General features: G+C 37.3%; 1 protein-coding gene across 2 annotated transcripts in view; it reads right to left on the bottom strand.

Moving 5' to 3' along the window:
• Positions 1-14,431, bottom strand: part of EDEM3 (ER degradation enhancing alpha-mannosidase like protein 3) — a 30,270-nt gene that overhangs the window by 11,053 nt on the left and 4,786 nt on the right. For both annotated transcript variants that reach the window (XM_050900887.1, XM_050900888.1), the window contains exons 3-13: positions 12,895-12,995; positions 10,237-10,276; positions 8,693-8,805; positions 7,821-7,974; positions 6,529-6,663; positions 5,262-5,367; positions 4,563-4,660; positions 3,101-3,226; positions 2,430-2,513; positions 829-912; positions 153-277 (exon numbers count right to left, since the gene is read on the bottom strand). In XM_050900887.1, the coding sequence (XP_050756844.1) occupies positions 153-277; positions 829-912; positions 2,430-2,513; positions 3,101-3,226; positions 4,563-4,660; positions 5,262-5,367; positions 6,529-6,663; positions 7,821-7,974; positions 8,693-8,805; positions 10,237-10,276; positions 12,895-12,995 (1,166 nt within the window). The remainder of the gene's footprint in view (positions 1-152; positions 278-828; positions 913-2,429; positions 2,514-3,100; positions 3,227-4,562; positions 4,661-5,261; positions 5,368-6,528; positions 6,664-7,820; positions 7,975-8,692; positions 8,806-10,236; positions 10,277-12,894; positions 12,996-14,431) is intronic.

The raw sequence follows: 14,431 nt of genomic DNA, 5'->3' as shown, positions 1-14,431 counted from the left end.
ATAGACTATGACAAATGGGTAATTTAAGACCTGGTTATCAAACTGAAGACAGACAGCTACTCAAAAGTCAATTAATTCAATTATATAAACAGGGTAATTAGATTTTTTTCCTATAATCTTTTCATGAAAAAAATAATTGCAAGAACTTTTACCTGTCTTCATGACTTCCTGTACGAACATCCTTCATTGCAGCAAACCCACAAGGCACTCTTGCGTACTTGTTCAAGTTTTCAATGAGTGTTTTTCCTACTTCTAGATAGTAAGGGTCCCCAGTAGCCTATAAAAGAAAAACAAACAAAACCCAAAACCAAACATATAGGTGCACTTAGACTTACTGTGCAATTAGCTTTCATTTTCCTAATGCTAATTTTAATAGTGCTAAACAGTCACCAGAGAGACTTCTGAGATACTACTGCATTACCTTTTGCAGATATGCAGATAAGCACATGGAAATACTTATAGAAACGCAAGGCATTTAGGCACTGCTCTTCTCTGCAAGGCTTTTGCCTACAAATGGCTTTCTCTACAAATGGCTTTTGCTCTTAGTTTCTAAGATCTCTTTGAGAGAGATCAGCAACACCTAAATATCTTTAAAAATACGGGCCTTTGTCACTTAACAGTTTTCTTTCTAATTCTAGGCATATAAAAAAAATTCCTAGAACAATTTTTGATAACCAATACTTTCATCTTGTTTATATACAGAACTGGCTCCAGTAGATAAAATAAGCTGGAGATACGCTACTCTTTCTATATTGAAATAAAACATCAACAAAATTCTAAAGTGCTAGACAAAGTGACCAAAAGTCAGAGGAATGAAAGTGATCTTACCTTATACAAGAAGTAAGTGCTTTCAGCAAATTCAGGCCTTAAAGGATGCTGGGCCCAGTGAACTCTAAAGTCTGTTGTGAATGCCTGAGGAAGAAAAAGAACAGACAAAAATAAATGCAAGACTGAAAACCAAACACAGATTTATTTTGAATCCTATGTTAAATGTATTACAACAGCTAAAGTACACACAACAGTGGAGGACTGAAGGCCCAACACCAATCTCAGGAGGCTATAAGAATCTCTGTCCAGTTAGTACATTTGAGGCCAAAGCCTAAACCAGTGCTCCAGCCTACTTAGTATGAGTGCGATTTAAGCTTGTGTTAGTGCCGGAGTCCGGACACCCCCCAGGCTCTTGACAAGTGTCCAGCAAGCGGAGTTCTGGCAAGAGGTGCCAGAGGAGAACTTGCGCTCCAGACGCAGGAGGCAGCACGCAGCCTCCCATCGCTCTCATCCGCGCAAGCACACAACTGCTGCTGCAATCCAACCAAAGCAGCCTGTTGAAGGGCCACTACACAGGGACCACCTGAGCTTCGACAAATACCATTTTTGCAAACATACCTACCACCTGACACTTCCAGTGCATTAAACTGTCATTTCAGACTGACAGATGGTAAACATAAGAAATACCACAGACTAGAAGTCAGTTATCTAAAAATTTCCCAGTCTATGTATTCACTCTTAATATGCACTGGGAAAAGCCACTTCTGTGATGGCTTACGTTCACTACTAGTTCATGCTAGGGTTTAAACTAAGTCTTTGCTAAAGGGGATGGCATATTGGCTTAAATACAACTAACTGATCTTTCAAAGGTTCCTTCGTAAGTACAAAGCACTGAAAAAACAACCCAAAAAACCCTTAAGGAGTCAAATCATACCATTTTAAAAGCACTCAAAAAAAATCATTCCAGTGCTTACAGAGCATTCTTTGGTCTCAGTACCCACGTTAGGTGAATGCAATGTTAATTAAAACGTTCTCTAACAGAAATAAGCTTACACCAGAGGAAAGACAAAATTAAAACTGGAGTCAGAAGCTCTCTCATATATTCTGGGTCATCACAGAATAAAGACATACACTTCAGCAGGACAACAAGTTTTCTGTGAAGAACTAACTTGCTCAAGACTGCACTTGCAATATCTACAGGTAAGTTTGTGTACCTGCTTTCAAGGACATTATGCAAAACTTCAGAACATTCTCTCAGAACAATTCAGTCTTTAGTTTCCCTCCTTGGGTTAATAAAGATGACTGTGATCTTTAGCATTAATGCTATTATATTACTCAGCAGCTAGTACTACATGTGCTTATACAAGTTTTGCATACTGAGTCAAGGTCAATTTTGAAAGGCTGAAATATAAAGCCTAAGCAATTATTAATAGCAGCAGCTTCCTATTATTGTGTCAATTACAGCATAACTGAAGGAAAAATATTTCATATCCAAAGCACAGTTGTCATACATGCAGAACTGTAAATCACACAAGAATGCTGTGGAAATGAGCCTGTGGTTTTAATAACACATATACCTACTATTTTTTTCAAATGGATATCTGAGACTGCTCAAATTGAGGTAAGAATCAATTTACATTATCAAAAAATTACTACCTTACCTCTGGAAGAAAGTTATGCTTTTTTATAACCTGATACAGCATCTCATGAGTTTCAATAGCAGGTCTAATATCGCCCTTCAACACCTAAAATTGAATAATAAAATTAACATTAACTCACCATGCATAGGAATAATATTCAAAGTTAGGCACATTCACTGTGTCCATGTAAAGCTACAGACCAATTTCTATATTTCCAGCAGACACATACTGTAAATATTACCCCCTTTCAGTGTAAGCCATAGATATTCCATAAGAGCTTTTTAAGCAAAATCAGTGAGATCATTAAGACTACTGCCTATGTGAAAAAAAGGATCTCTATCATTTACAGAGAACTGTGGTGGAAATGGGATTTAGTTTGTCTTAAAGATGTACATGGCACACAAACTAGAAAATTTGTCACTAGACTACTGAAAAGGCAGCTTAATTCGAGTGTTTTCATGACTAGGAGTGAAGGAAGCAAATCACACAGACATACTTTTCTTGACACTCAACACGGCCAGAAATGCACATTAACTGGCGTCATAGCATTGAAGTGACAGGAGGAGCGAGTACAGAAATCCTCATTCAGTATTTCTGAAAACCAAATTACTAAGTTTGACTTATTATATATCCAGTCTGTTTAATCGTTTACTTGTTATTAAAATTATCTGCACATGGGTTTTAAACCTTACCTGCAATCCAGGGAAGAAAGCTAGCAAAGAATCCATCCAGGTCCTAGCATTTAGCATTGGTTTATGAATATGAACATCAAGAAGAAGAGGTGGTTGGCTAATGTATCTCATTATGGCATCGTAGTGCTGACAAACATCAGAAAACTCATGAGTTGATATTATCAATAAATTTTACAAAACAGATACAGATCACCAGACTATGGCATTTTATTTCAAAGGAAGAACCAGTATTACATTCCCAATCATTATTACACTTGACAATGTACAGTAGTTTCTAGTTTTGCAAACTAAGAAGTGTAGTAAATACTGAAAAGCCGCACAGTATTACACATGCAATACACATCACATTTTCCAAGTAATACACATATACAAAAGTATATTCAGCAGCCATGTGATAAACAAGTAACTATCACAGTTAAGGCACATTTGTTTTGGCTGAATCTTTAAGCACACGCTAAACAAAGCTGAAATTGCTTTCTCTGAACAAGAGAATTCTAAAGCAAATGCATCTCGGAGGAGAAGGGGAAAAGGAGGTATAAAAAACCCCAACAAAGCAGCTGGACTTGATGGCTCAGAAGAACTTTAAAACCTACTAGCTCACTTGGCAACTTGCTGACTTCCAGTCCTATACTCCCCAAGATAACTGCCTGCCTTGTTTTCTGAAGCACAGAAGGTACAATCATGAGCACATGAGCCAAATCGATAGGGAACAGTTAACAGACATAGTTGAGGCAAAATAGAATAAGGGTGGCTGCAGGTTAGGAATACAAAATAATCCTTACAGTTAAAGTGTTGCAACAGGCCTTTAGCTACTGAGTTATTCCAATTTTAATATTGCTTATTATATAAAATCATGCTATGCGATATAAAATCATTTTATGATATAAAATGTTTTTATTGGATATTGCTATTTTCAAACTAAAGAATACTTTCATGAAAGAATAATGATGCTGAAAGTTGCTTAGACATCTTATGAATTTAGTAATCTAAGTGTGTTTTTCAGCTTGTAAGTATACTTAAACGTGTACTTGGCCTTAGGATCTGCAGTGCAATGCAAGATCCAGACTTTGATTTTCAGATCTTTTTTGTTGCTCCAGGACAGAAAGAAATTGTACCATGGCTTGTAACAAGAGGCCCTTATGTTGTTTTACAGAAACATTTGCAGTATTACACGCTCCAAGGTGATCCTGAAATACAACTTCTCCTGTACTGGAAACATGGAAAAAGGTCCAGAAGATTCCCATTTTCACTGGATGGGGTTAAAAGAGCTGCTCAGGTGACAGTTCACCCAAGATTAGCAAAAACTCATAGTAAAAAGAGCTGGCACTAGACACATCAGAAGTCATAGAAATTCTGCTAAAGATCTCTTCATAGGCTTCTCAGGCTAACAGCTGGCTGACAATACAATTAGTCTTAAATTTGTCTTACGGAAGGCACAAACCTGAGCAAGGCGTTAACTTACCGTGTTAAATCTTTCCAGGAAACTGTCATCTCCCAGCAAGACATAGGCTTTTAATAAATATTCATAATATGAATCTATTCCCGCTCCAACTCCACTATCTAGAAACAGCAGAAAATGAAAATGTGGTTTTACTTTAAGTAGCTATATGGATATTTTCCCTTGGTTTCATTTTGATTTTAAAGGCTCTTTCAGTAAAAGGAAAAGCCTCCTATCACTAGAATGAAGGCACAGATGGATGCAGACACACAATACTGTATGTCGACACTAAAGGCTTTGCAATATCAGTGTACATCATAATATGACCAGATATGCATTGAAGCCAGTTGTTCCACTTTTCTCATATGAAAATATTTCTACGGGCTGCCACAAAAAAACAGTCCTATTTATATTTTTCCTATGTATTTATAGTAGAATCTCTGAAAATTTATCCCAAGGCATTCCCCTCTCAGTATTAAAGTGAATCAGAGAACACTTTCTTTGCAATGAATGAAACTAGTTTCTCTACCAAAACAGCCCTTCAGAGCAAAGCCAGGCTCCGTTGTAGCAGGTTTCTCCAGCACTGAAATTATGTAACTCCGCTTGCCTATCCCATTAATATTTATAAATAGTCTAGATAAGTGTCGGGGGGTGGGGTGTAAAGATTTTTTTCTTGCCCCAAACCACTTGTGGTCACTGATTCTGAGTCAGAATACCACACACCTTTGCGGACCCAGTCTCCAGTATGAATATTAATAGTAACGCCTACTAAATTGCTGCTGCGCTGTCTCTTTTCCCAAATAAAATCAAGCGCTTTCCGGGCATATTCCTGCAATAACAAAAAACGCTTATTAAAGGAAATTAGAGAAACACAGATACTAAAGACTGTTATTCTTTTGTCTATTGAAATTAAGATGCTAGGAAGTAATAAGATGTTTCATATCTAACAATTATAAAACTCAGTATTACATACACTTAAATAGTACGATGTTCAGTCCACATTTTATATAGTTATTCAGTTGCTGATGAGAAAGAATGGTGCTTGACTGCACAACTATTTGCCAATACACTGTATGGTCTTAGGCAAGTCACACGTCCTTCTGCATGGGTTTGCTACTCTAAAATCACGATACAGATGGAATAGTGTAACCTAATTAAAACATTTCAAGAAATTAACCTCCTTAGAATCAAAATCGCTGTGTCTTTTCAGACATCTCAAGGTGGAGCGGCAACCCCTGTTCATTAGTATACAAGTTACATACATTCTTTATATACACAAAATTAACTTGAAGGTAACAACCTACCCAACAAAAATGATTTTAAATCACCAAACACATGCATGGGATTTTAGGGGGCAAGTTTTGCTAAAACACACAATACAGGCCCAGGTATGCTTCCATGGGGTTCCGTGACATGAAATGAAATACCAGGCCCATACTGAAAGATTGAAAAAAAAAATTCTAATCTGAAAAAGAGCTTGCCTTTTTTTTTTTTTGTATCAGATCAAAGAAACCATACCTGCAAGCATTTTCATTTAGCTTTCTGCTGACAATATACCCTTAGGTAGGTCTTGCATACTTTCACTGGGACTATACAAGTGTAGGGTTTTTTTTTATTTTGTTTTAAGCTGCATTTTAAAGACCAAGTATCTCACTCTTCTTCTTACTAATCCTGATCCCTCTACCCAAAAACTATGCAAGCATTATCCTTTATCTACTCTTCAGTATATTTATCTTGTTTACATCTGTATTACTGTTAACTACTTTCAAACAAAATTTTCCGTGGTTTTTAAAAAAAAAAAAAATCAAATTAATACTTAGAAAAAAGCGCACAAACACAACCAATCTGAACATACGCAAACTTTTTGTGCAGAACAGCTAAGATATGCACCCATTTCATGAACTCAAAATTGTTTTTCCAAAATTACAGAAATGTAACAGAACACTAATGAATACCTAATCAATAAAATAAGGTATCATGGAAAGCAAACCTCAAATATAGATGTTCCTGTGAATCGGCTTAAAGCTGCAAACTCAAGGATCAAGGTACCTGCACAAGCTGTACAGGTATCAGTTTCTGTTCCTGTTCGTGCTTCTGGATGTCTTACACCAAATTTTAAGTTAACCTAGAGAAAAGTAGAGATTATCATCTTTATTTTTACTAGCTGAAAGAATTTACACTCCCGTGATAGGTCTGCAGAGCAACTATATAATCTATGCTTTTCCTAAAGGCAAGAAAAAAAGATCACGCAGCCCCCTTCAGTTTTGCTCTGCTTTACCACATACTGTCAACTCAAACATGCACATAAAGTTATCCAGAAGTACCCAAAATACTGAACCCTCCAAAACAAGGACTGGCCCAAATACTTGTTGCCTGGTTCACTGGACATTTGAATAAAAGAATATTACCCTGAAAATCTAATCCTATCAATTTATTTACCAGCAAACCAGGAACTCGGAACATCACAAGTGCCCATGGAAATTAAGCTTTGTAAATATCTCGCTACTGCTGGCTCCAGAGAATACCTGCCAGATGGAGCCGCTTTTGTTGCGGGCACATCATAATGTTCTGCATTCTGGAGAGGGCCCTCTCAGCAGAAGATTGTCAAACCCTGAACATTTTGAATTAGACATTTTCACTAGAAAAATGCTGATTTACTGAGCCTAAATTTTTAATTTATGGGAAAGTTTCCAATCAAAGCCACATCTCACAAACTCAATGGATGATGTGCACGGGAAATAGTTTTCTGTCATTCAAAGAACATGTACCACGCTTTGTTTGAATATGATGAAAGTTTTTACATTAAGTGAATATTTTTAGATTACAGCTACCTTTGCCCTCTTAAAAATGTGGATGTAGGCCATGAAGATTAATCAGTTTTGTGCTAAATTCACAAGCAAGTGCTTGCAAGTTGCTCTTTCACTGTCTCAGTGAGAGAGATGTACCAAAACAAAAATTACTCTCCTCAGCTACTCGGTGGTGCCTATAGTAGCAGGGAGCAAGAAATCAGTAGACAGTGATTAGACAAGATTTCTCCCGTTACTATTTACCCACAACAATGTATATTAGAATTTTCAGAGCTGGAAATGTAGGGGTTCAGAGCGCCTAAGACTGTATTTTAAAATACTATGTAGCATGTATCACAAATGAGCAATTTATCAGCTTTTGATTTTCTGTACACTTAATAAATATACAAGTGATTTTAGAAACAGAGATAAAAACAAAACAACAAAAATTTTGCTTACAGAAGTAATCCTGAATTGCAGAAACCAGAGAACTTACTCTTGGATAAGGGAGACCACTAGTGGTGTTAAAAGCAGGTAAAAGCTTGTAGCCTAGTTCCTTTGCCATGTGCAGAAGTTCACCGTTGTACCACTGCATATATTCACCTTTTTCTTTCAGCATAATGGCCACTGAATGCCCACCTAGGAGACCTCTAAACACAAGAAAAATTATCCACATCTCAAAAGGTATATTCGTCTGAACAGCAATGCAAAAACTTCTACAATTTACATGACTACGTACTTAACTGTGCTATATTCACATGGCTCTAATTTTCAGAAATGCTGAGCAATGCAACTCCCAATTCTAATCAAGGTTAGCTGCCAGTATTTTGAAAGCAATTCTTATTGTTTAGGCCTCAGTCCTAAACTGTAGGGGAATCACTGATTCATCCATATAGTTAGTCAAGAATAACAACTAACACCTCTAAAACTGCATCTAATAGCTTAAAACTAACCTGCTCTGATCCTGCGTTGAGCAGCAAGTTAAACTAGAGACCTCCAGAGGTCCCTTCCAACCTGAAATAATCTATTACACTAAGCATCGAAATGCTCTGTCCGTTAAATCAAGTATTGAACAGTGTAAAGACTGCTTCCATTAAGAAAAAACACTGCTACCTCAGCATGCACTTTTTTTTTTAATCAAAAGAGCTATGCCTGCAGCAGTTAGATGGGGGTCAAGTTGATTCAGTACCACTGCATCAGTTCCTGCCTAGCATTTTAAAACCTTTCTTACGGCAGGTGTCGAGCTATGCTAACTGACAAAGGCACAACTGTTTTAAATGAGGTGAAAGAGCACAGAAAGGTATGCCTTAAGGACATTTAGCTAAAAAACACATTTTTAAGAGTTTTGAAAACATGAAAGTTACTCACCCAAGGACTCTTATGTTGGTTTCGAAGACAGATACAACTATGTCGTTATCTAAATTAACATCCTTTATTACTTTTTTTACAGCCTCTTCAAACTCTTTGGTTTTATTTAACACCTGGAATACAAATGTAACCAGGTGTTTAGGTTCCAACATAGCTAATACAGTCACACTCAGGTGTCAAAGGATAAGTGCAATGAATTAAAAAAGAAAGCCTTTAACATGCCTTAGATTGATATTCTGGTCCTACAGGGGCATACTCTGATACACTGCAAACAGACATTAGCATTATTGTTTTTCTCATTAGATACATGAAGGAGAATAAAAGCTGTACGCAAAGAGTAAAGTCACTGAGAATGTACCTAAACTATTACCCAGGGATTTATTTGTTTGTTCCTTCCCCTACTCCCATGCCATGACCGTAGTGCAACAGGACTCAGTGGGCTGCAGGCTGTGCTGGCAGAGCGGGCAAAGACCGGCCTGCTCTGATGCCTCCGATTTCAAAGCAGCCTCCTATCCCCGGACTAAGGAGCCATGTTCTAAATTAGGTGAATCGTCCTAGCAGTCTTCCACCTCCCAGCAGTTTTCTCCTTGTGCCTGAAGAACAGCTCGAGCATTTCCCACAGATTTTCTTTCACACTGACTTTCTTTTAGTTCAATCGATCTTTGTGACTTATTAATTCATTATCCTAAGTGCCTTGAAATTCCACAAGTGTTACTCCTGCTCTAAGACAAGAAAACAGTAAATAAACCACAATAATCCATTTGAGTGTCTGGCAGAGACTGGGAGTTCCAGACTCCACATTTTCAACATTTGCGGTCCCAATTTAAAAGAGCCAAGGGTTATCTCACAGCACATCACAAAAAGGGAACGGCTGTCAGAGAAAGCATTATATGATTCACGCACCAAATCAGTGCAGTGAGGATTTTCAAAACTTTTTAGATTTACCTGTAGACGTGAATGACCAAAAATTCCTCATTTCCAAACTCTATCTTATGATGACAAAATATGTCAAAGGGATTGAAATCTAACAAAAATTATTAATGATTGGAATATTTTAATAAGAGATGGAACCTAAGAAGTTTGGCAACATTTCCTGGCAAACACGTCCAGGGTTGTATTTTTTTAATGTATATTTAAGTGCACACAAATTCACCCATGAAACATGTACATACAATTTAAAAACATAAATAATTCAGTAGGTGTTCACCTATAAGTCAGCATGTTGCTTTAGACTATAATGGCAAGCAAACTCACATACTTTTTTGTTAACTTAGAGCCCAAAAAAAGCAAGATAAGAAAGCATCATTGAAATGTGAAGGAATTGTTCCAGTTTTCTTTTTGCAACAAACTCCAAATACTACCATTGCAGCACTTGGAAGTTCTTACAAGCAATAGCCACTTCAAACAGATAGCCAGAGATCAAAGGTGAAGAAAAATTGGTATTTTTTACACATAATTTAACAAAATAGAAATCTAAAAATAAGTCCGAGCATCAGAAGACAATCTTTTTGTTTTATCAAAGTTTATCAATAGATTAAACTTACCACAAGAGTGTCCAAGGTATCAATCAAGGTCAGTGAAAATCTATGAAACAAAATTTAAAACAGACTTACTATAGACCTGTATGTGTAGAAATTAAATCATTTTTAATTGTAACCAATACTGTGGAAGAAACTAAATTCTCACAGATCACTAGCTGCTAAAAAATTAGTTGTACACAATATGTTTGATATCAAAACACCTTACCAAGTTTCTTCCCTTTGTTAGTGACCAGAATAGGAGCTGACTGAAACAAGCTATGATTATAAAGATACCTTTATTTACTGCAAAGCTTTCAAACTTCTTGGAAGCAAATTAAATTTTTATTTCTAGTCTCCAATCAGATCTACTAAGAAACCCAGTAGAATGGTTCAAAGTCTTTTTCCAACCTCTTTTTTTTTTTCTTCTTTTTCAAAAATTGAAGAATGTTGACATATGAAGCGTAATAATAAAAAGATTTAGGAAGATCAAAAATCATTCCAAGCTAAATTTCTCCTACCAGAAACTGTTCCAACTACCTACTTCAGAAAAAGCTGCAATTTGTTGCAACCAAACTCAGTGTTAAAATTAGTGGTGAAAGACTAAAGAAAATGCTGTTATTTTGTTATGAAACTCCTATGTGGGATATAATGGAACAGGAAAAGCTGTAATAAAGGGCAGTAAGGGGGGGCTGAAGGTACATAGCAGCTTCTGTACTAGGAACAAGTGAACAGACTAGCGCTCTTCAGCCTGCAAAAGCAAAAGCTTAAGTGTCATTATATGAAGATTTTAAAATTGCACGTGGCATGAAGAAAGCGAAGGAGAATCTGCTGTTCACTGTTTCTCCCAGTCAGTTTCAGCTGGTGCCATCCAGCACTAGCAAGTGGCAGGCTTAAAATAAAGAACTACTTATTCTGTAAAGAGAGAACATCAAGTCAGATCCATACTGTTTGAAACAGGAATATCACAATAAGGCTTGTCCTGTTCATATATTCTTCTCTAGGCCTGTTCTAGTGCATACCAAGCTGAGTGGACCTTTAGCCTAACCCGATAAAATTGCTCTTATGATAAGAAACACACACCACGCATAGAATAGAATTTACAGAATATGATGGCATTAAAATTGAAAACTTTGGAAACAGTTACAAGTGCCTATTGAAGCGTCAAAAATTTAAGCAAGTGCCCAGTGTTTGTGACCCTGTAGGCAACACGTGACTATGCATGGAGCGTAATTAAAATTCTAATTAAGTGGTCATATATTGTAATTTTCTTTAATTTGTAAAGATATAAGGGCATTCTGTGAGTGTCGTTCTACAAGAGAAAGAGATTAACTAGTGGCTATACACAACTGCATAACAAATACACAACTTTTTCCATACAAAAGGGTGGGAGATTATGCATTGCACAGCTATAGAGAAGACTGGTGTGCAAGTAGAGTCCCTAGCCCTCCAGGGAAACAGAATTGACCTAGCTGTCTCACCCTGCCATTCTGTGATTGCAGAGGCTTGTAGAGAACACGACTGATGAGCCAGCTGGCAAGAAAAATGATTATATAAGAAATCTGATAAGTAATAATATAGCTAATGATTAGGAATAGAAAAAAGCATGTATACAGAAAAATAATAAATAAATAAATACACTATTCAATGCATCTAAGGGGCTGAAAGGTATTTTTACTCAAATGATAGTATGTTACTATGTAAAAAAAAGGTCATTAGAAAGAATGCGTGACCAGGATTAAAAATACATTTTCTTGACACTTCTTTCTCATCAGTCGTATCTCTCAATACCTCCAAGGCAGCAGGCTTACATAGGAATCTCTAGACTAAGGAACTTTTGTACATAAAAAATAACCAAAATGACATGCTCAATATCGTAGATTGAATTAGAAGCAGTATTTAAGACAAGGACTTCAGCTTTGATTAACACTACTCTGCTTAGGGACACTAAGCAGTGATACCAATAAAAAAAAGCATCAGTTATTTGTCATTAAGTATTTGCTCTATAAACTGCACACATACAGACAACAAAGGAATCAATTACAAACACATTTAGAGTAATTCAACTTTGTCTTTGATTGTTCAATTTAACATGGAGAAAAACAGTCCTTAAATCTACACTTTGCTGACCAAAGGATCAGTACTTTGTAGTATAAGGTATCTTAAAAGAAAAAATATGACTAATTTCCATGTCTGAAAATGTTTTATACTTTGGCAAAGGCCTCAGGGTACCACACACATGATAATCATTTGACTAGTTATGTTTTCAGACAGCTTTCTACTAAAAAAAAAAAAAAAGGCATTTTAAATATCACTTATAAGGCCAGCATAATGGATAACAGTTTACTGTTCTGTGCAGCTGATAATTAACCCTTATAACCTCTATTGAGCAGTCAAATTTACTAATACCATAAATGTCAGCTCACATTTGGAACGCTTTCCTATGGAAAATACTTGGAGAATGATTAAAAAAGTTATCTTTGGTTCTCATTCACTGGTCAATTCTCTTTTTCTGATCAAGATAAAATTTCACATCATTTAACTTCACGGGAGGAAATAATAAAAGTATTTCTTACAAATGTAAGTTTCTGGACATGTCAACTGAACAAATAAGTTTTATGGGCTGCAAATTGTACTTAGATTCCTAGATGTTTACATGAGACAGTAACCATTTCAAACACTAACTTTCCCAAGGCATCATCCACGTCCCCTCGACTTGGTTCCTGACCCCGTACTCGTCCACGACAAGTTAAAGGCATGAGTTCATCAGCTGGATACGCATGCTCCTGTAGGGAAACAAAACAAGGGAGTAAGTTATAACTGTTACAGCCATTTCAGAGCCCATTAAAAGGAAGCCCAACTACACTGTACTTCAGAAAAACTGCATGACAATCACAGAATCTTTGAGGTGAGAAGGGACCTCCAGAGGTCACCTTGTCCAAACCCTCCACTCAAGCAGGGCCACCTAGACCCAGCTGCCCAGTACCGTGTCCAGACAACTTTTGAGTATCTCCAAGGAAGGAGACTCCACAACCTCTTTGGGCAACCTGTACCAGTACTCGGTCACCTTCACAGTAAAAAAGTGGCAACCTTCCGTGTTTCAGTTTGTGCCCGTTGCCTCTGGTCCCGTCACTGGGCACCACTGAGAAGAGCCTGGCTCTGTCTTCTTTACAGCCTTCCTTCAGGTATTTATCTACATTCACAAGATCCCCCTGAGCCTTCTCTTCTCCAGGCTGAACAGCTCCAGCTCTCTCAGCCTTTCTCCGTAGTAAAGATGCTCCAGTCTCTTCATTGTCCTTATGGCCATTGGACTCTGTCCAGTATGTCTATATCTCTCTTGTACTGGGGAGGCCAGAACTGAACACAGTACTCCAGGTGTGGCCCCACCAGCACTGAGCAGAAGGGAAGGATCACCTCCCTCGACCTGCTGGCAATGTTTTGCCTAATGCAGGCCAGGATACCATTAGCTGCCTTTGCCGCAAGGGCATGTTGCTGGCTCATGGTCAACTTGATGTCCACCAGGACCCCCGGGTCCTTTTCTGCTCAGCTGCTTTCCAGCTGGGTGGCTGGAAATGATTAAGCTGTGAACAGAGCAATAGGACCTCTTTCTCTCCAACCTCCCAGAGAAGTCTGGAATAATTAACGACACATCAAAAAAAAACACCCCACCAATTAACTTGAATAGTTAATTGTGTGCTTTCTGCAACAAGGTGCATATGACACTTCCTATAATGTTTCTTAGGCAGAAGTTATTATCTCAAAGATGAGTTTAAAACCTAAAACTAATGCAGGCATTATCAAGTGGCTGGTATTTCATGGACAAATTAGTGGCAATTAGACTTTAAAGTCACTTTGGAAATGTTTCCAAATGAACATAAGTGACTCAGGGTCACAGTCAGTGACAGATAAGAGAACTCACTTAGAAGGTAAAATAATAAACTGGTAAATCACTACACAAGGCATAACAAAAGATAACATTCACTAAAAAAGCTTACCAAGGCTGAGCCTTTTACAAATATAACATTCTAAAAGAGGGAAACATTGCTAGATTTTTTTGGAAAAGCAATGATTACTTTCCATACTTCTTGAAAAAGCACTCTGCAAAGCAAGCTGTATTGTAATATTATTCCTCATCAGTCAGGCAGAAATAACAGGAGTGGCACCATTGCCTAAGTCAAGCACACTGAATAAAATGCCTGTTCCTATTCCCTCTCAAGTCAAT

The sequence above is a fragment of the Gymnogyps californianus genome, chromosome 8 (assembly GCF_018139145.2).
Source record: "Gymnogyps californianus isolate 813 chromosome 8, ASM1813914v2, whole genome shotgun sequence".
Classification (NCBI taxonomy): domain Eukaryota; kingdom Metazoa; phylum Chordata; class Aves; order Accipitriformes; family Cathartidae; genus Gymnogyps; species Gymnogyps californianus.
Note: the sequence above shows the minus strand (reverse complement) of the source record. Positions and strands in the feature narration are given on the sequence as shown.